General features: G+C 46.3%; 2 protein-coding genes across 5 annotated transcripts in view; one reads left to right on the top strand and one right to left on the bottom strand.

Annotated features, from left to right (window-relative positions):
* Positions 1–2,149, bottom strand: part of LOC144152487 (uncharacterized) — a 38,597-nt gene extending 36,448 nt beyond the window's left edge. The window contains exon 1 of the mRNA XM_077683765.1: positions 1,941–2,149. The gene's annotated coding sequence lies outside the window, so the exon portion shown is untranslated. The remainder of the gene's footprint in view (positions 1–1,940) is intronic.
* The window catches only part of LOC144152484 (sodium-coupled monocarboxylate transporter 2-like), a 58,274-nt gene that overhangs the window by 15,435 nt on the left and 20,683 nt on the right, over positions 1–22,156 (top strand). For 3 of the 4 annotated variants that reach the window (XM_077683755.1, XM_077683754.1, XM_077683757.1), the window contains exons 2-9: positions 1,512–1,577; positions 1,983–2,034; positions 3,253–3,320; positions 9,915–10,072; positions 10,625–10,765; positions 14,989–15,118; positions 19,939–20,027; positions 21,455–21,564. In XM_077683755.1, coding sequence (XP_077539881.1) covers positions 1,512–1,577; positions 1,983–2,034; positions 3,253–3,320; positions 9,915–10,072; positions 10,625–10,765; positions 14,989–15,118; positions 19,939–20,027; positions 21,455–21,564 — 814 coding nt within the window. The remainder of the gene's footprint in view (positions 1–1,511; positions 1,578–1,982; positions 2,035–3,252; positions 3,321–9,914; positions 10,073–10,624; positions 10,766–14,988; positions 15,119–19,938; positions 20,028–21,454; positions 21,565–22,156) is intronic. The other variant, XM_077683756.1, reaches the window with a different exon arrangement.

Below are 22,156 nucleotides of genomic sequence, written 5' to 3'. Positions count from 1 at the left end.
CTAGGCAGCAATGTTTAAAGCAAAGGGTGGTTTTTGCGGCAGGTAGTGACGCTGTATGCAACAGTATAATCGCTACGCCGCTGACCATTGGAACGAATTTAATGAGCTAAATTAGTAATGACGAAACTGGCCGCGTATATGCTCACGAAAATTCCTCTCTTATTTCGCCTGTCCACCTTTACGCTCTTCCCCTCCCGTCTCCCCACTCTCAGGATAAACGCAGTGAACGTTTGCTCAATCGTCAACGCGATTTTGCATCGTTCACCGTGCTCCCACGCCCTTTTATTGAAACACTTCGTTAACGTTGGGCTTGTAATACCACCGAGAGACATTTCTTTGTATATTCTTGTAAAAGTACTGTTTTCAACGTGTATTTTTATCTGCTAGAGCAAAAATGAAGCACACACCTGTTTTTAATTAAAATAAGGCTGCCATGTAAGAGTTGCGTACGTATGTCTTCCTCAAATGAGCTGAATGTTTTCTTTCTGCTTAACAATGTTGACAAGTATAAAGGGGGTACCTGATTCAGTTGTATAAAAAATGTTTGCCTATATAAACATCTAGCTGAACAATTCTCTCAACTTTTGGGCGGGCGGCTGTGTCGAAAGACCGGCCAGAGCTTTTGAGTTTAGGTAGCCAGAGAAATACTATTGTCTTTAAAATAGAAATAAGGAGAGAGCCGATAATCCAGCCCTTTGGAACTTCGAAGTAACTCAACGTGGAAGTTCTTTCGCGACATGAAACAGTTATATAAAACAACAAAAAAAAACATGTTAAATAAGAGAAAACAACACCGATATGAAAGGATGATTTGAATATAGTAAAAAATGCTGGAATTTAAAATGTACTTCAATTTGAAGGAACGCTTAGAGTAATTACCATGATCCAAGGCGTTATAAAAGTTGCCTCCTATGGAATTGACCTGATGACCAGCACACAGTGCACATGAAACAACACGCGTAAGTTCAGTTGGCTCTGTTACTAAGTAACAAACATAAGCAATGCATTTGCACGTCGGATCTTGGAATACGATATTTAGGGAATTTAAGCAAAAGTATACGAAGGAAGCAATAAACAAGAATTACAACGAATACGCTAGAACACGTGGCAAGACCTGCCATTTTATCTAAAAAGCATTGACAGTATAAATGTTCTGGTTTATACACATCAGCCCGCCGAGAGTAGGCAGTAGTTCAGCCTGGCTACACGGGTCCTGCAAAACTTTGCTTCCGATAATTGTATTTATTTTGGGCTATAAAGTCTTACGCACGAAACTGAAATTCTGATGGCAACCCAGTAAATTTTTCTTCGAGCATATAAATAACAGATGCAATGATAACATGTTATTTTTGCTCAGATGTTTGGGAAGCAATCCGGGTATAATCGTGTTTCTGTCGATATAATGGCTATTTTCTAGATTTGAATTGAATGAAGAAAGGATGCGCCGTTGTTGTGTCCTTTCTACTTCTGTGGCAATCCGAGAGTGATTAATACATTATATATCTTTGCAGTATATTCGGAAGCGGTTCAACCCTGCCATTTCATTGACAGCCTGCGGAACTTACATATTTCTCACGGTAAGTACCTTGATTGAGTAACCACCATGCATAATGCAAGGGGTCGTCATATTGGCATGAAGTAAACGTGCACCTGTGACGTTGCGCCACTGTAGGTTACACGCTCCAGTAAATTATAATCCTAAAGTTTTCAAATGAAGTGGTAGTGGTTGCGCATATTTGTTGTAAACTGTAAAAAAACAAGACTAAATTTGTGATAAGTATTTTTCTGCCCTGCCTCAAACTAATGAGAACGTTAAGACTAAAATTTCGTCCCCGGAAGTTTTTAACATATGCACTGCTATCAAGCGTAATGTATCCCTCAGTTCAACTTAAGGCCAACTTAGGAACACTGAACAGTGTTTTGGGGGATTCATTTCTTACCAGAAAAGGGTGGAGCCACTAATGTAAAGTGCTCTTTTTCAGCAAACTCTGGGAGCAATGTCAATCTTCGCAGCAAGCCTCACAATTGTTACAGGTGGGTGCGAACTGTTTGGTTCAAAATTAACAAGTTCTCGTTCTCCACTGTGCAAGGAAACTAAAGCAGTTCACGCACAAGACGGCATTGCGTTCAGTACGGGCTTGAGGGGAAGTTGCATATGCAGGCGTTCACTCAAGCCAGAGTTAGAATATACTAGTAACGCTGCTCTTTTGGAGCTTCAAAACATTTAGGTGCAATAGTGTATCCTTTGTTCATTACGTGGTATTATTACAGCAATCGTTGAACCATTGTGGAATCTACAGCTGCAGCATAGATATAAAAAATGAGTAAAATATAGCGAAAATTTTTAATGTCTCTCTTAATAAGCCCGGGCAAAGATGTTTACTTTAGAGATGCACGTATCACACTTTTTTAAAATGCATCTATTAAACAACTGAAAACTTTGTCATTAAAAATGTATAAAGGCGCTGCTGGGCTGTTGCAAAAGGCGGCGATCATTATGCGCGTGAACCACAGCTTTTTAAAAATCGTTGGATAGGAGCTATGGGAAAACGTGAGAGCAATTTATTGCTCTCTTCAGAAATCTTCAGAAAAGCTCTTGCGGAGTTGTGTTGGTTTTTTTGTAGTACCATAGCCGCCATCATGGCAAAAACTTCATAAATACATAGACACGGCTAGAAACTGGAGGGTCTTCCCGTCCGGTATACAGAAATGTTTTTGGGGACCCTGTTTAAATGACGAGTAGTGGCCTTAGGCAAGAGCATAAGGTGTCTGTAGAGTCACAGTTACGGCGCGAGACACTGCTGTGCACGTTACATGTGTTGCTTTCGACACCGAACAAACATTCAGGGTATCCAAAAGGATCCAGAGCAGGACGACAGACGAGGTAGACACAAGGATTGCCATGAAGTGTTTCTTCATGTAATCAAGTGCATCTCATACACTAAGACTATTACAGAAGCGGAATTAAAAATACTTGTGCAAAACAGCATCCAGTCATGTGTCTTTGTGTTCTTACTTGAGCTACATCTATAGTAGGAATAGGCTATTGGTAGCACATAGTGAATTGTATAAAGTAAGCAAACCGCAGTCATAGCGAGCCGCAATATGCCTCCGAAAAAATTTACACTTCAGCAAACACTCTCAAAGCTACACACTGTACGTTTGTAGGGCTGTATGTTTAAAGCATGGACGCTGATTTCCTATTTTTGAGCAGTAAAGCACGCAAAATCTTTTCGTTGTGTACTTTTGTAGCTTTTGACGTTCCACTGCTTTGGTGCAACATACTAATAGGATTTTGTGGAACGTTCTACACTGCCCTGGTAAGTGCTGTAAAACAACATTCCTTTCAACGCCAAGTCTGACTCAGCTCAACGCACGTACTTACTTAACCATTACGTATTGTATTACTGACTAAATATCTACGGTAAATACGAGATAAAACTAATTTGTGAAAACAAAAATTGATGCATTTGTTGATATTGGAAAGTGCGCGAGAATCTCATCCAAATGCCTCGTGAACTTCGGGCTCGTCTCGATGACGCACGTTGCTCGGTCTTCAAAAATCCGCGACCCGGTGTTCTGAAAAAATACCCCCCCCCCCACGCGTTCCTGACGCATAATTGCGGTTTTAAAATTCACTCCTAGTCTGTATAAGGTAAAGCTAACATTTGTTATCATAAGTAAATATTGCCGCGAACCATACATTGGGTTTGTTTATTTGTGTTTTGCTTTTACCGCCCGGCTGCGCCGGCCTGTGTTATCTCTGCGCCAAGGGAAGCGCGTGTTCCATTCTTTCTTTCTGTGCCGCATGAGTTATCTGTTGTGATAGGGAGAGCATTCCGATCTAACGTGAACAGCCCAGAATAATCTTCTTGGATCTACTATGTTCTCGATGCGAATCGACGTTTCGAGAACCACGCGCGCCAAAAGATAAAAAGCCTGCAGTGCGGACGCCGGGGCATTCGATTCTGCGACGCTCGCTGACGCAAGTCACTTTGTTGACCGCTGCTTCGCCGCCTCTGTATTCTTTTGAGTTGTTAGGGGAGCACAAGTTCGCTCCAATAAACTTGTTTCTCCTGCAAGACAACTGCGTCGTCCTTGGCTTCGTGACATCTGGTGGAGGTGCTGGGTACGCACCCTTCATGCCCACTGCAACCTCGGGAAGCCGCCAAGCCAGTCCAACAAGAGCCAGCCTCCGCCTGCAAGATTTTCCACCCGAGTTCGGTTTGATGCCAGAAGGGCCCAAGAAAAGGAACGCTGCAACCAACACCATGGTACAAGAAACAACGTCGCCAATCATGCTGCAGCAGCCCCGGGAACCGCCATCGTTCCGGGGAGCCCCCGCTGAAGATCCAGAGGAATGGTTGGAGAAGCTGGAGCGCGTGCGGATCTTCAACAGGTGGGACGATGAAGAAACCTTCCGGCATGTTTTCTTTTACTTGGAGGATGCAGCCCGAACTTGGTTTGAAAACCACGAGAGCGCCTTGACCGACTGGACGCAATTCAAAAGCGAGTTCCTTAAGACCTTCACAACCGTGGTGAGAAAAGAACGAGCTGCGATTTTACTGGAAACTCGAACGCAACACCCGAACGAAGGAGTCGTAATCTTCGTCGAGGAAATGAAGCGACTTTTCCGCCGTGCGGACCCAGGAATGACGGAAGAAAAGAAACTAAGGTTTCTGATGCGAGGTGTAAAGCAAGAGCTCTTCGCGTGCCTTGTTCGCAACCCCCCCAAGACCGTGTCCGAATTCGCGTCTGAGGCCGCCGCGATGGAGAAGACGCTCGAAATCCGAACGAGGCAGTACGACCGCCCAATCAATGCGCTGGTTTCGGAGACGCTTGGTGCCAGCGCTATCAACTCCGACTCACTACGCGACACTATCCGCGAAATAGTGAGGGAGGAGCTGCGGAAACTGCTCCCGACGCCGCCGCAACCACAAGTCGCTTCTCTTACCGACGTCATTAGAGAAGAAGTGCAGCAAGCGCTGGGAACTTCAACGACGCCAGTAGCACCTCGTGAGCCGCAAGCCATGACCTACGCGGCTGCTGTACATCGCCCTCGCCCACCTGCACCCTATCGTCACGAGGCTCCGTACCGTCGTCCCCTCTCGCCGGCCCGACCACCTGCGGCGCAACCCCCTGCCCCAAGGAAGACCGACGTGTGGCGAACGTCCGACAATCGTCCGCTGTGCTACCACTGCGGAGAGGCCGACCACGTCTACCGTCGCTGCCCCTACAGGAGGCTCGGTTTGCGAGGGTTCTCCGTCGACGCACCCCGCCCCCGAACTGGCCAGCGCCCATCGGAGATCGAAGAGTACCTGTCCAACACCAGCCGTCGACCAGCCCGTTTCAACCGTTCGCCGTCACCCTACCCATACCAGTCGCCGAACCGCCGTAGCAATGCTGAGTTCTCACGTGGAAGGTCCCCCAGCCCACGCGGGGTAAACTAAAAGCAGCAACTTCTGGAGGTAAAGTTGCACGATCATGGAAAAATGAAAACCCTCCAACGACGCAACGTCTCGCGGAAGACAGTGACTCACAACATGCCCTCATCCCGACGACCCGACCCAGACCTGACGAGACTCCCGTACACGACAACAGCTATACGCCGCGACGCGTACCCGACCTGACCGAGACGTCCGTTGAGAAGACGACGAAAACGACGATGCACAGTGCCCGACCATCAACACGTACAAGCAGAGATACGACGCCCCGACGAACCCGGAACTCGAGGACGACTGCATCTGACGTCAAGGTGTCCATCGACGGCTTTGACATAGTCGCCCTCGTAGACACGGGAGCTGACTATTCGGTAATGAGCGGACCATTTGCGTCTAAACTGAAGAAAGTTATGACCAGATGGGACGGTCCGCACATACGCACAGCAGGAGGCCACCTCGTGACGCCAAGTGGAACGTGCACATCGCGCGTCACCATAGACGGCACAACGTACCCTGCGGCGTTCGTCGTTCTGCCTAACTGCTCCCGCAACGTGATTCTCGGAATGGACTTTTTGACGGACAACGGCGCAATAATTGATCTGCAGACCAAGTCGATAACATTTTCCTCCAATCACTCCACGACGCCGCAGCCGAACCCCGATCACCGTGCTGCTGTCAGGATCGCCGACGATCACATCAGCCTGCCACCCCGCGCAAGCTTGATGATCGCCGTCTACTGTGAGGATGCTGCTTCTGACATCTACGCTATCGTAGAGAGTGATCGAAGGTTGCTTCTCGACCGCGGTGTCTCCGTCGCAAGAGGCATTGCGCACTTTAAGCAACGCCAATCTCACGTTTTGGTCACTAATTTCACCGAAGAGTACCAGCATTTAAACAAGGGAGCTGCAATTGCGTTCCTCGAAGAAACGCAAGAAGCAAGTGATGTGATCGCAGTCGCCGACTTTGAACGCACACCCGTAGAAACATTCAAGCTCCCGCAGCCATTCGACGTGAATCCGGCGCTACCGCAAGAACAACGGAAAAAATTATTGGCTTTGCTGCGTCGCTATAGCGAATGTTTTTCGTCGAGCGCAAAACTACGTCAGACCCCTCTAGCGAAGCACCGAATAATAACCGAAGATGGAGCCCGACGTATACCCGACAGTCACCGTACCGCGTCTCTTCACACGAACGGGAAGCCATCCGGACTCAAGTCGACGACATGCTGAGCGATGACATTATACAGCCATCGAAAAGCCCCTGGGCTGCGCCCGTCGTACTCGTAAAGAAAAAAGACGGCACATTAAGGTTTTGCGTTGACTACCGGCGACTGAACAAAATCATGAAAAAGGACGTGTACCCCCTCCCTCGAATCGACGACGCCCTCGACCACCTCTGCCACGCGAAGTACTTTTCATCGATGGACCTGAAGACCGGCTACTGGCAAATTGAAGTGGACGAGAGAGACCGAGAGAAGACTGCATTTATAACTCCAGACGGCCTATACGAGTTCAAGGTGATGCCGTTTGGGCTGTGCACAGCACCAGCGACGTTTCAAAGAGTCATGGACACTGTGCTAGCTGGCCTTAAGTGGCACACCTGCCTCGTATACCTCGACGACGTAGTGGTATTCGCCCGGACTTTCGACGAACACCTTGAAAGGTTGGAGTCTGTACTCGAGGCCATTCGTACGTCGGGGTTGACGCTGAAGCCTGAAAAGTGCCGTTTCGCATACGGGGAACTCAAGTTCTTGGGCCACGTCGTCAACGCCGCGGGAGTCCTACCTGACCCGGCAAAAACTTCAGCCATTGCGAACTTCCCAAGGCCGAAAGACAAGAAGGGCGTGCGGAGATTTCTCGGGCTGTGCACATACTACCGGCGCTTCGTCGCAAACTTCGCACGCATTGCAGAGCCACTCACGCGCTTGACGAAAGATAGCACCCCTTTCAGCTGGGAAAACGACCAAGAAAAAGCATTCGGCGAGCTGCAAAAACGCCTGCAAAGCCCGCCCGTGCTCGCTCATTTCGACGGAAATGCCGAAACGGAAATGCATACGGACGCCAGCGATATAGGCTTGGGTGCCGTCCTTGTCCAAAAGCAAAGCGGCTGCGAAAGGGTAATCGCCTATGCTAGCCGTGGTCTGTCGAAGGAGGAGAAAAACTATTCTGCCTCTGAGAAAGAGTGCCTAGCTATTATATGGGCGATTTCAAAATTTCGCCCATACGTGTATAGAAGGCCATTCAAGGTTGTAACAGACCACCATGCGCTGTGTTGGCTCGCCAATTTGAAGGACCCCTCTGGCCGTCTTGGGCGGTGGAGCTTGCGCCTGCAGGAGTTCGACGTTACAGTCGTTTATAAATCCGGCAGGAAACACTCCGACGCCGACTGCCTGTCTCGCGCCCCCGTCGACCCACCACCACAAGACTCTGATGAAGACAGCGCGTTCTTCGGGATCGTGACGGAGAGCGACCTAGCCGCCCAGCAGCGTGCCGACCCCGACTTACGCGTCATAATCGAGTACCTCGAGGGATGCAACGTTGCCGTTCCTAGGAGCTTCAAACGCAGCTTACCAGCATTCAGCCTGAGAAACTCCGTCCTTGTGAAGAAGAATTTCAGCCTCGGAACAAGAGCGAATTACCTTCTCGTCATCCCCGCGGACCTTCGTGACGAAATTTTGGAAGCGTGCCACGACGACCCGTCTTCCGGACATCTGGGCACAGCCCGCACTATTGGAAAAATCAAGGCGAGGTACTACTGGCCCGGCCTTACCTCTGACGTCACCCACTACGTCCGGAGCTGCCGTGACTGCCAGCGACGAAAAACGCCGCCGACAAGACCCGCCGGACTTCTGCAACCGATCGCCGTCCCATCGAGACCATTTCAACAGATTGGAATGGACCTTTTAGGCCCGTTCCCTACGTCACGATCACAGAACAAGTGGATTGTCGTAGCGACAGACTACATGACGCGCTACGCAGAGACCGCCGCTCTTCCGAGGGGGACTGCACAAGAAGTGGCGAAGTTCTTTATAAGCCAAGTTGTGCTGCGACATGGAGCCCCGGAAGTCCTAATCACAGACCGCGGAACGGCATTTACTGCGGAGCTGATGCAAGGAGTATTACGCTACAGCAACACGGATCACCGAAGAACGACGGCGTACCACCCCCAAACAAACGGACTAACAGAACGTCTGAACAAGACAATCGCAGATATGCTGTCAATGTACGTTGACGTTGAACATAAGACTTGGGACGAAGTGCTCCCGTATGTCACGTTTGCGTACAACACGGCTATCCAGGAGACGACACAGCTGACGCCGTTCGAGCTTGTCTACGGTAGAAGGCCGACTACGATGCTCGACGCCATGCTTCCGCACGTAGAAGACGACGACCTCAACGCCGACGTCCACGGATATCTTCAACGTGCGGAGGAGGCCCGCCAGCTCGCTCGAGTTCGTATAACGGACCAGCAGCTGGTGGATGCGGGCCGCTACAACCCCCGACGCCGAGACGCCGAGTACCAACCAGGGGATCGTGTGTGGGTTTGGACTCCCATCCGACGACGCGGACTCAGTGAGAAGCTCCTGCGACGGTATTTCGGACCCTACCAGATTCTACGACGTGTTGGCCAACTTACCTAGGAAGTGATCCCCGATGGTGACTCCGGCACATCACGACGACGCACGCGGCCTGAAGTCGTCCACGTGGTTCGCTTAAAACCTTTCTACGGACGATGACGAACTTTTATTCGGACTGTCGCTTATGTTAGCATCGGGTCGATGCACTTTTAAATGGGGGTAATGCCGCGAACCATACATTGGGTTTGTTTATTTGTGTTTTGCTTTTACCGCCCGGCTGCGCCGGCCTGTGTTATCTCTGCGCCAAGGGAAGCGCGTGTTCCATTCTTTCTTTCTGTGCCGCATGAGTTATCTGTTGTGATAGGGAGAGCATTCCGATCTAACGTGAACAGCCCAGAATAATCTTCTTGGATCTACTATGTTCTCGATGCGAATCGACGTTTCGAGAACCACGCGCGCCAAAAGATAAAAAGCCTGCAGTGCGGACGCCGGGGCATTCGATTCTGCGACGCTCGCTGACGCAAGTCACTTTGTTGACCGCTGCTTCGCCGCCTCTGTATTCTTTTGAGTTGTTAGGGGAGCACAAGTTCGCTCCAATAAACTTGTTTCTCCTGCAAGACAACTGCGTCGTCCTTGGCTTCGTGACAATATGCTGAGTACCACAAATTTAAAACGAACTTGTTGATTCTACCATATTATATAAACGCCAAGCCTAACATGGATTATATGCATGTTGTAACCGTTAACTGTGTTTCTTTAAATGGGGTGTAAGCAGTGATTTATAATGTGTAGTACGAAAATATTGATTCAAATGTTTTTGGTATGAAAATTCGGAAACTATTTTTTCAAGAACTAATTGCTCGTGGCTGCCTCTTTTATTTCCACACGCAAACAAGGGCGGGCTCAGGGGCGTCGTGTGGACCGACTGCATGCAGCTTGTTTTTATTTTACTGGCACCAGCAACAGTCATAACAAAAGTCATCGTTGACTCGAACAGTGCCAACAGCACCGTGCAACCGGTGTCTGACTTTGATGCACGTGTATATTTGGCCAAGTAAGTGTCGACTTTCATGCCTTTTCTTAGGATAATGTGTGACGTTATGAAGATAGTAATCTAAGCTGAATGAAAGCTGGTAGCTCAAATATCACTGCAGGTATCGCTCCCGTCTGCCGAAAAGACAAGTCGAGGATTTATTTTTTTATAGCCCAAAATATACATTGCAATAAAAATGTGTGATGCAAGTTATCAGTACCTTGTTTTGAAACAAAGAAAACCTGCCATATTGGCTTTTTGTAGCGCTTGTTATATTTATTCATTCAATGCGGTATATTTATTCACATTTGATTCCTCGCATCCAGTGACTTTCGAAATGATCAGCGAGGCGTTTTCGTGCTTGGGTATCAAAACAACATAGGGGTAATTCAGCGCACGTAAAAGCTGTATACAACACTGCCTCACCAGATTGCATATTGAAGCTTGCTTGGAGGGATATAGATACGGGCGTTTCCGGAAGCTCACAGTTTGCTTTCTTACGCCAAAGCAACCGTTGTGTTGATGGAACGTATTGTAGTACGTGCACTAATAGTTCTCTTTACGTAACCACAGCACTAAATTTGACATAACGCACGACGAGAACATCTTGTCGGCTCTGGTCGGATCAGCTACGTTTTCCATGTACAGAGTCTGTTTGGACCAAGTAGTGGCTCAGAGATTTCTGGCATCAAGAACGCTGGGAGAGGCACAAAGGTATGTTTTCAAATCAACTTATGACGAGCTTTTGCCTGTTTTGCGCTGGAGATGAAGCCAGTAGAAATGCTTTGTCATTGCAAAAGCGTTGTCACAACAATAAATGTAAGTGCAGGCTGGGTGGTTTGGTTTTCATGACTGTGTAGTGTGCGCGACATTTGCTGTTACGAAATGCGCGATGGCGGGCTCTTTGGTTGGATAGACCTGTCGTTAAGCCCTGTTTGCGGGGAGAATGGGAATGAATTCGACAAGTTTAAAATTCGCAGTCTAAGTGACAGTGATTGGACGATGTAGGACTACAACAGTGTTTGATACGTATCTTGAAAAGAAGCGCTATAGATTTCGCCTTTTAAGGACATAAACAGGTGTAAATGTCGCAAAAAGCATTCATGGAATCACAGAACTTGTTCACAAAATCAAATGATTCAGATATCTAGCGGTTTTAAGGAGCGTTTTCCAAAGCCGACCTGCAGGTGCGTGCTCCTCCGGGGAAGGGTATGAGATCATGTGAGGCTTAGAAGTACGCGCAAATTTCTTGTTAACTATCCTTCTAGTAACAGTGACGCAATTGATTGTGTTCTTGATTGATGCAACTTGCCGACTCAATAAAATGATTGATTTCGTTAACCATTTCAGTCAGCTTTGTCCGATACATTATTACGGGTAGAAACTGGTGTGTAGGTATCGGCAACTATCGAGTTTACGCGCACACAAAGTTCGGGTTTACACTGCTAGTCCTTACGCACTAAAAATCGCGTAATTATAAATGAAGGCCAAAGCTTGACGAAGAGATAGAGAACACCGTACATGTCCGCATCGAATCCGAAACAACAAAATAAACCCCACCGAATTGCCAATTTCACAGCCGCTACGCCGTGGGACACATGACATGCACTGCATTCACAAGGCGTGTACAAATTCTCCGCCCTGTTCTATCTACGCTGTCAGAGGATCCAACTATCCGGGACAGCCTACGGGAACTTACGGCGGAACTTCTTCGGATCGCTGGATGTTCTACTCTGCAAGCATATATTTGGTTTAGGGCGTAAATACAGGATTTACTCAATGTAGCCTACAATTCGAATGTTTAAAGAGACATCCACGCTATACCAAAAACAAACCCTGTGTGGTCCAGCTGATTTGAATTCGTCGGAATAGACCCCCCGCTCTCATTGGAGCGGATAGTGACTGCACCGTGAATGTACTGCACGGCCGCATTCCTTGCTTAGAACGGCTGGAGACGAAAAATTACTCCAACACAAGGAAGACAAGCGTCACTCCACAACTGCATCATCCTACCGTATGGAACCAACCAACGTTGGCCCGCTGGGAGGATGTCGCGGTGCGCAGTCAGCAATTTGATATGGCCCTTTATATTATTCTCACCTTGACGTGGGCATTAACATTCGTCCTTCACTAACAATTGCACTTTCTGCACCGCTGCTGCCAAAGAAGGTGACTTGAAACGCTCATTGTGGACGTTCGTTTCACAGCAAGCAGCCAGAACATGACACCTTCGTGGCCCAGGCCTCCATTGTGGAGTTGGTGGTGGAACGCAATTTATTGGCCTTTAGAAGGGGAGAAGGTTGGGGAAAGGAGGCCTGGACTCCGGTCAGGGGAATCCGAGTGCCATGGACGCGGCCTCTGCTCTGCCGACCAATAGGAGCTGGTCCTCAAGGGAGGGGCTGTCCAGGATAAGCCTCCAAGGCCTAGGAGCACGACGGGATGGAAAAGGGATGCTGTTGTTACTGCTGGCTTGTTAGGGTGCCTGTACCGAAGCAATGGAGGAGGAGTGCCGATCCGAGGAACCGGAAGAGAGGTGGGCGGGAGGCCCGGGGTGTGACTGAAAAGCCACACGATGCGCTCCACGGTTCCGTCACCTCCATCTTGGAAGATCCTCAGACCTCTCCAGAATTGGCTCCGGGAACTTTGCTACTAGTCCCCCTTCTCTTTCCCCCGCGGGGCGGGAGCTAAAGGGTACAGTCGTCTAGAGTCTTAGCTGGAGCAATGCTTCTCCCACTTATCGTCTCCGTCTGCTCTGGTGTAAGGTAATGTAGTCGCAACTGCGGCATTTTATGACGTTTAAGGGGGAACCTAAGTCCTCGCATGCGGTTGATGAGCCGTTGCTCAGAACATTTTGAGATATTTCACGCTAAAGCCGAATGTGATGCTCTAGCTAAGCCATTGGACTACCGTACTTGTAGAAATGCGTCATTTTATGCCAAAGTGCATCTTATCCCTTGAAAAACTGTTTGAAGATTCACTCCCCCGACACACATGCACACACAAGCAGACGCACGGACACACACTAATACGCACAGGCACACGAAGGCACACACATTTTATTTGGTAGATGCCTTTACAAAGTTCGTTGGAGTGTTTCGCGTGCCGGGGGAAGCACGGGCAGCTGTGATTAGCATACTACGAAGTGTGCCACAATTCATATACCGACAAGAACGGGGAAACAACGGGGCTGCTTTGTTTGTACATCAACAAACGTTTCCCACCAATCGAAATAAGGTTCCATGCAACACACTATTTGGCAAGTTGGTGCATATTTGATAAAACTTAGAGCGCGAATCAGCAAGGACGACAGAAAGACGACAAGCACAAGCGATCACTCGCAACTAGAGTCATTGGAGGCGTCGCGTCATATATATATACACAAGAAATCCCCGGAGCATGTACACAAGAACACCACACACAAAAAAAAACACCGGTGAGATATACTCAATTAGAAAGAGCAGATTCCAAAAAATGAAATTCATTCGTACGCGGCAACACAGATGTCTCACTGACACACTGGTCCCCTTCCTTCTTGATATGAAAGGCTTCTTAAAGCTCCCAGACCATTGTGTTTTCACTTCTGGCAAGAATAGCAATCTTCTCTACAAAAGGTCTGCATTTGGATTGCAAAGGACTCAATTGCCTGCAGTGATCACAGCGGGCTGGTAAATGCGCGCCCGTATTCTCGTCTAGTGGCGAATTGTGCTCGCGTGCCCTATCATTGACACATCTGCTCATTTCATGACCGCTTCTATGCGGGAAGGCCCATATCGGCCAGACGGGCCGATACAATTCGTCACTAAACAACAATACGGGCGCGCATTTACCAGCCCGCTGTGATCACTGCAGGCCAATCGGTACTTTGGATGATATTCACCCCTGTGGATGCTACTCACTTTCGGTGTAACCTGACACCACCTCGTGGGTCAGTTCTCGCTATTCTCATGTGTAACTGACATGGGGTCCCGCCATTCGGCTTATCTGGCTTCAAGGTAGAGTTCTGGTTTCTGACACTGATGGCCCCAGTTCAAGCCCAAGTGAGCCTAGCATTTCAAAACATTTGTATTTGAAACGTTTATGACACCAATTCGAAGTGTTGTTCTACGTCAGTGATGGATTGCATTATAGGCCTATTTTGGAGCGAGGCCCAGTCTATGACTACATATAATAACGTTTGCGTCGCGATCGATGACTACGGTTTGTACCTATATGAAATGAGATGTCACTTCCCTCCTCGATAGCACTTACACCAACTGTATTTTTAAAACTAGATCCTTGGGTGCCTCTTTCTGTGAAAAATAGTTGCTGTTCGTCCGGGCAAAAAATGGCAGCTCCAGTATGTAATTGGAAACACATAATGGAGTCCATGCACCTGAAATACCAGTCGTAGAGTCACTTATGTGCTTACGTAGGCAACACACTGATCAGAATTCTGTATGCCATATAAAACCATTTCTGTAAAGAACGTTTTTACGTATTAGGAAACAAAACTCAAAAGCATTCTATGGATTCGAATTCGTAATAGGCATTCGAGAATATGACTGAGTCATGTGTGTTTTGTAGTTGATTAGTATTTATTTTTAGTTGATCAGTGGAACTGTGACGGAGGACCCAGGGTGAGCACGCTATAAAAGTTCTGTTGTTTAGTCATTATATTATAATGAAAGCGGCAAATATTGTACTGCTCAAAATATGACAAATCTACCAAGAATAACTCTAAAACCATGAGAAAATGTTGCAAATATTTCTTCTATAATGGACACTGGTGAAGCAGAAACTTCATTTTTTCGCTCACAGTTCTTTCCTCTTCGAGGTGCGACAAAGTGACCACAATTTTGTATTGATGCAATTCCTTTCTCTGCGCTATGCAGATGTTTAGGGCTAAAATGTTTAGGTGTGAACCGAAAACAGCATTTTAAATTTCTCACCATTTTCAGAACGGTGGTAACGGGGTCCCTGCTTCTTGTCACCGCGTACATCGTTCATCTTTCTATGGTGCTTGCTTTAGTAGTTTGGTTTCGCGGCTGCGACCCGCTGCTGTCGGGGGCCATCAAAAGTCACGACCAGGTGAGTTGCTCTTTTGCCACAATTCTGAGCACGCGCGGTGACTGTCAGTTGCAGAAAGTGCAGAAAGGTCCTGTAGCACTAGTTGATTATGTGGAAATTACCGTCACGTTTTGGTTGTCTGTTTCTAAAGTTTTGTGTGACCTGCAAATTGGGCACTCTTTTCAAGTAGCCGTGGGGTAAATCGCGTGGTAAAGATTGTTTTGTAATAAAAGAGCAACGGTCACTACACAGGTGACCGGAGACTCTTTTTAACCTATTAAGCCTTCAGTAGCACTGAATACAAATGACTAATTTATAGTCTTAAAAGGCCAACCTCTACGCTGCAAAAATCTACAACAAACGGGCTGACGACAACTGGCGGAGACATCGCGGCCGTCAGCGCCGTCGAAACAGCTGTTCTCCGGTGACATTCCCGAGAAAAGCTGGCGTGTAAGCAGCGCAACACTGGCAAAAAGTTGGCGAACGACCATCGGTGGCGGTATCCCGGCCGTCGGTGTCGCAACAATGGCTGGTGACCGAAGGTAGATATCCGGTGGCCGGCGTTCGCAGCTGACAACCAGACAAGCAGCATAGGATCATTCCTGTAAATTCCTATAGATATGAAGATATTTGTGATGTTACTGCAGGCCCACTAGCGAATTTCATCAATTGCATAACGTTGACTGGTTGTTTTCCTTATGAAATGAAAATAGCTAAAGCAAATTGCACAAAGGAGGTGACTTTATTAACGTAACCAATTACATGCCTATTCCTGTCCCCTCAGTTTTTGCTAAAATTGCCAGACATGTCAAACAGGTGTCTATGATAGTGCCTTGACAACAGTAATATTGTTTTTAGCCAAAATTTCTATTTCCAAAACGACAAAACAACTAACTATGCTCTACTAAACAAACGGAAACATCATGCACAACATTGAAAATAAGTTTTTAACCGTAGAAATCTTCTTAGACTTTAGAAAGCCTTGGGGTTTGTAAACCATAATAAATTGCTTCCAGAATAGAAGTTACAAGGTATAAGAGGCATGAATTAAATCTATTTAGGCCCAGCTTAGTATTCGATGGCCATATCCACTAGTAAACAGCTCTGAATTAGAAAAAATGAACAAAAAATACCGGTGTACTTCACGGCTCGGTATTAGTCCCTGTTCTTTTTTTTTTCTTGTATACCTAAATGATATAACCAATGTACCTCGCATCGCCGATATTGCATTCGATGCTGATGATACAAATGTGTTTTTTGCCAGACGAAAATTTTGAGGTGATTCAGAACGAAGTGAATATTTAGCTATTCGAACGTGACAGTTGGCTTGAATCGAATCAGCCTAAAGTTAGTGTCACTAAAACAAACTTAGTCGCCTTTAGACCCAAAAATAGACCTTTTGAAAGTAACTTTGCTTTAACATTTAAATGACTATATTTGCTCGCTTAACACGTGTAATATTTCTGGGAGTAATTTTCCCATTACAATATTCTGGGTTGACCCAAAGTATACTACATTTCTCCAAAAATTCACGTTCAAGTGTTGTTATAAATAGGTATCAAAATTTGTGCCGGTTAGTCCTTTCGGCCCCAGGATAGTCAGTTGACGTCACCACATAAAAATTTCCATAGCGCATACAGAACGAAACCGAAAGTTCTGGCTTTGTGGGAAATTGTTCTTCAAGGGTGCCTGTTTCGGTAAGAATCCCCTTGAGTGGAAGCTGGACGCGACAAGGAAGAAGCTCCGTGAAGACAAAACTACGACATTGAGGGTAAAAAAACTGGGATCCTAGGTTTATTCCAAAGCTTATAAATAAATAAATACGTGCACTACAAGACTCATTTTTTGTTGGTAGGCTCATGTAGTCATAACATCTAGCAAGACATGCAAAAAAGACGCTTCTGCTCAACAGAAGCGTCTTAAATGGGAAATCTTCCAATCACCGGCCTCATTAACCAATTACGTATTACTTGTCCTATCAGCTCTGCTATTTTTTGTTTTTGGCTCATGAGGTTATAAAACTTAAGAAAACGCCCAGAAAACATTCATCTGCTTAAATAAAAAAATCATGACTCGAAGGGTTAGGATAAAAATGGAATAATACTTTCCCGTGTTTATTTCCACTGGCATTACGCATTACTTGTCTGATATGCGACAACAATTACGCGCCAAACAGAATCGCTTACAGTACAAAAGAGGGCGATCCGTGTTATCGAGGACATGCCCTGTAATGAGACTGCCTGAAAGTGTTTCTACAAGCACTACTTGCTCTTGTGTAACATACTTACACAAGAAAATTAGGCGTGTACGTATATAATAAAATAAAAACTGGCGAAGGAGATTTTGGAAAGAAATAGATGAGAAAACACGCCATTTATAATATTCATCGTCCCCATTTGCAATGTTCTAAAGCTCGTACCAATTATGATTTTCAGACTTCAGCATCCCGAATATCGCGCACTCTAAATTCACACCGCACTATTTTTTGTTTAGCAAACGCAACCATAGCACATCGCGAATTCAAAAATATGTTTTGAGGGAATGATAGCTTATGAAGACAAACAAGTGAGAAGAGTAAGTCACGAATTGCGTTTAAATGCCTACTGGCCTTGGCTTGTATCATTTGTTTTATTTTTATTTTGGCAATCTTTGTCCACGTAGTCTTGCTTTTACTTTCACGCCTGAACCATATTTTCTGGAAAGTTTTGGTTTTAGTTTCCTTATGTTGTTTTTTGGTTGTATTGTATTGTTTTTTTTTGTTTTGTTTTAATTATTTTTTAGTGAGGCTTAGCCCGTGCCAGGCTTTCGTGCACCTTTCGCCTTGCTTGCCGCAGTTTCTTTCCTTGATGTAAAACTTGAAATGAACCTGATCAGAACTGAACTGATAAAAGCCACGCTAGTCGAGAAAAAGAAGCGCGAACCGATTGTCTGCTTTTCGTCTACTGATAGCTTATGCAGACAGCGCGGAGCGGAAGTAGGACGTCGCGATTGTCTCCAGCGTCAAGGCGCGACTCGCTGCTTCGTTTGGTGGGGAACCCTGGCCATTCCTGCGCCAATCAATGTCCATAGCAGACGGCCGCTTAGCGTTTGATTATGATGAGGATGATGATGATGATGCCCTCAAATATTTTGGCGCGTGCCCACAAGGGGGGATTGGTGCCGTCAGTCATTTCTTTGTCGTTTTTTTGCGGCGTGGAGGCTGGCCTTACATTTAAGCATACGTTACGTCGCTTCAACAAAAGTAGAAATTCAGCATTCTGGTGGTAGTTTATTATTTTCCCGAGGCCACGGACTTTTTAAAGAACATTTTGTTGCCTACCTAACCAATACCAGCGACCCAGAAAATTATTCCTGGTTAGAGCCTGGGGAGTTCCACAGAGCCTGGTTGGCCTCCAAACACTCAGAATTTTTATGTCAGTTAATCGTGCTTTTATTAACAACGTTTAATAGGTTTAAACTTGCTTGCAACTAAGGACAAAGACATTTCATTTGTTGCTGCCGTCCCCTGTGCACTTTTTTTTAACCGGTAAATTTATTGTGCTAGCTAGCGTTCATTACATAGGGCCAACCTAACAGAGAGCCAGACAGCTTCTAGACAAAAAAAAAGAAGACGACATGGCGATGTAGGGCTTGTTTCGAGCCTTCTTTAGCCTTTAAATGTGCAATTTTTGATCGTAGGCGGAATTCTATTGTAATCGGCTTTTTTAACTCGCCGCTTAATCGGTCTTTTTTTAGTAATTTTTCCGGCTTGTTCACCGCCGGCCAAACAGCCTTTGAAGGCCAACTAGCGTGTGCAATCACAGCAGTTTCGAAATTTATTTTTTCGACCTTCCTGCTCTTCCTGCTCTAAGCTTCCATCCTTTGCTAAACTTCATGGCACTTCACTCTCATGGCAGTTTCCCGTCAAATGCCCAGGGAAGGGCGACAGACGAGAATGACATTTATAGCAACAGCTATCTTCGGAAACTTACTTGCATTTTTCAAAACACCCACATTCAATAATCAAGCTGTTTAACGCATTTTGCGTGTCAGGGATTAGAAGATGGTTGCATAAAAAAAAATTTGCCGCGTGCCTGCTTGCTTCAGTGAAAATATTGTCGAAAGAGGAGTCTTCTGCCGCTTCTGCCAGGTAAATGCCTCTATTCTCTCCCCGCCCTTCTCTCATGTGCTTCCCCTCCTTTTCCACCTTCACACGGGAAGCATAGAGGAAGTTTGCTAAAGTGAATTCAATTTTCCCGCGCTCCACTGCTCGCACTACTGGTACGTTTTGTTGTTAGTGAAATTTCAGCACTGCTAGGAGGTCCTGGTTTGTGCGAGCGCTTTTTATATTTTTGCATCAAAACATTGTTTCCAACGTGTATTTTGTTTGCCCATCGCTAAAATCAAGTAGCGATGTACGTTCAATTAAAACAACACTGTGAATTCCAGTTAGGTATTTATGGTTTGCCTTAAATATGCGTAAAGTTTTCTTTTTCATTAGGAGTGTTAACAACTATGAAGTAGGTTTCTAGAGTTAGTGGTTTCGAAACGTTTTGCCTATACAAAACATTTATTGATGTTTTGCTCCAAATAGGCGTAACGCTTTCTTTTCCTGAACAATCATGACAACTATAAAGTGGGGCTCCAGTGTTAGTGATTTGTTCCAAGTTTGATCCATGTAAACCTGCCGTCAAAGCATTCTTTTAACTTGCCGTCAGAAGCACGAATCGAGGGACAGACAGGTAGACAGAGAGACATGCAGACGGACAGACTTAAAGTTTCTGGCTTAAGTAGATGACGAAAACTATACTTTCCAAAAAAGAGGCATAAAATGCGATTGCTATAAAAACTTTCTTCCGCAGATTCTACCTTTTTACATAAAAAACAACCTGGTCCGGTTCCTCGGTTTCAGTGGGATTTTTCTTGCTGCTGTTGTCAGCGCAGCCACCAGGTATCTATTTTCATGATTATTCCTTGAAGTTCGACCTAAAGTCGACCCTTTTGAAATGGGTGAGCAAAGCTGTAAACGACAGAAGGGCAGTCTTGTCTAGGTTTTCTCGTTGCTGTCAACTTTTGCGATCAACTTTATAACTATGCTGTACCAATCAGGCTCGTCTATCACACTACTGCAACTAATCCGGAATGCGTAGTGCCTGCAAGGCTCAAACATTTAGTTCTGCGTCTGCGGTTTGTTCGGTGTGTCGGCGGTAGTGATCGCAGCCCCATGATGGGGCGTTTTATATCGTTGTTTGCGTAATTATTTTAAGAGGGTAATGCCAGTCCGCGCTGTGACATCGATGCGCCTGCGTGTACGAGTTCCTTCGCGACAAATACTGCGAACGTATCCTGGCTTCCTACGCCACTCCTGGCAAATCGAGAGATGGAACAAAATTCTGTAGCTCGTCCTGCTGAGCGGTGACACGAAAGGCGCGTGACCGCCTTGCTATCTGACCATCAAGAGACCCATGTCCCGCGTTCCTCACCGAAACACAGTTCAGTGCTTTTAGAATAGCAAAAATACGCTCCTCAGATGTTTTCAATGCCTGCTGTTTGCTAAAAAATTGTCGAAAAAAGAGCACGCCGCTTATAAGAAAAAAAACTAGAAAATCAGCACAAAACACCTCGCATTTTTAGCAAAATATGTCAGCGCCAATCTCATCACTGCATTATTTTGCGCTGGTTGATTAAGGGGTGTCAGAATTTCCATAGTTATGTTTTGAGTGGAACTCCTAGCCATGACTTCCTTGGTATGTACCATTAGATGCTGTAAAGTTTGTCCTCATGTCAGTTTTGCGGCGAATCTGCCAATGGGTAGGGAAAACTGTCTGCGAGCCAGCCAGCAGAAAGCACTCGTGCGCATGAGAGTAAGAAACCGAGTGTGAGGGCGGCTAGGCTACAAAGGGGAAGGGAACGTTGGGGTATGTCGTGGTGAAACCCTCCACGGGCACGTGTCTGTTACGTAGTTGGCTAAAAAAAAAAAAAACGCGGCACCAGCTGGTCGGGTGTTGATACGAGGAAATACGCCGTGAGCAGCGGCTGGAATAGAACCATCGCGGCCGCGTCGCCGACGTGGCGGTTAGAGAACGAGAGCGTGTCCGTGCCGCCGAACGTAACCGTCGCCGTCTGTCCGGTAGTTCGGAAGCAGGACAGGGTCGCGAGCCCATTATCAAGCGTCAATGTCACACCAATGCGGTGAAGCGGGATGAAGAACGGCGTCAAGACGGTGACTGCGCTACTGTCAAAATAAATCACCTAAATTTTCACGTACGTGCAGTAGTACTGTCACGCCATTTTGTCGCCAAGACAGCTTCGGTGGTCAACCACCTTCACAGAATAGAATGGCCAACGTTTTTTAATATTTTTATTTTCCCCTTGCAGCACAATTTCTTCTATAATCAACTCTCAGGCTGCGGTGCTGTACGTTGACGTGGTTACCCAACATTCCAAGAACCTAAATTCTCACGTACGTTTGGTAACACGTGGACTGGGTAAGTAATGGTTACATTTTTGAACTTAAACACTTCATGAAATATCCCTGGCGTAAGTGTAAAGTCACAGAACGTAGAGCCTTCCAAACAATTTAGGAATGCGTCGGATTTAAGCACTACGTAGGTGTGCGCACTACATGCTCATTAGTACTTCATACTGAATGTTTATTTGTTATAAACTGTTGAACAATTCAAACACAGAACTCCGCGCAAGTGCTGGACAAACCTCGGGATTTAAAAGCCTAGCTACTGTCTTGTTTGATAGAAACTGTGCGGGTGCGTTTCTTTAGGCAGATAGGTGGGCTATTCACCAGAAGCGGTGGCCTGCGTCGCGGTGAAGACCTTTCTGAAAGAAGTTCAGAGAAACGAATTGTCAGGTACAGATCGCGAAAGGCGAACGTTCCTGTGGTGTCGGTGACATAATCCCACCAGTTCTTGCACCACGTGAAAATGATTGAAAGTAAGCGTCATTTGCAAGGAGTGGTCTAGGCTCCTGAGATGTTTTAGATTAAGCAAAAGGTCAATGCCCTACGCAATGAGCTCAGCTTCGTCATGAAACGTGCAAGGAAGGTTCTGTAATGTGAGACATTGG

Source organism: Haemaphysalis longicornis, unplaced genomic scaffold, assembly GCF_048455015.1.
Source record: "Haemaphysalis longicornis isolate Haplotype H1 unplaced genomic scaffold, Haemaphysalis longicornis Haplotype H1 scaffold_9, whole genome shotgun sequence".
Lineage (NCBI taxonomy): Eukaryota > Metazoa > Arthropoda > Arachnida > Ixodida > Ixodidae > Haemaphysalis > Haemaphysalis longicornis.
The sequence above is the reverse complement of the archived record's forward strand: the minus strand, read 5'-3'. Positions and strand labels throughout refer to the sequence as shown.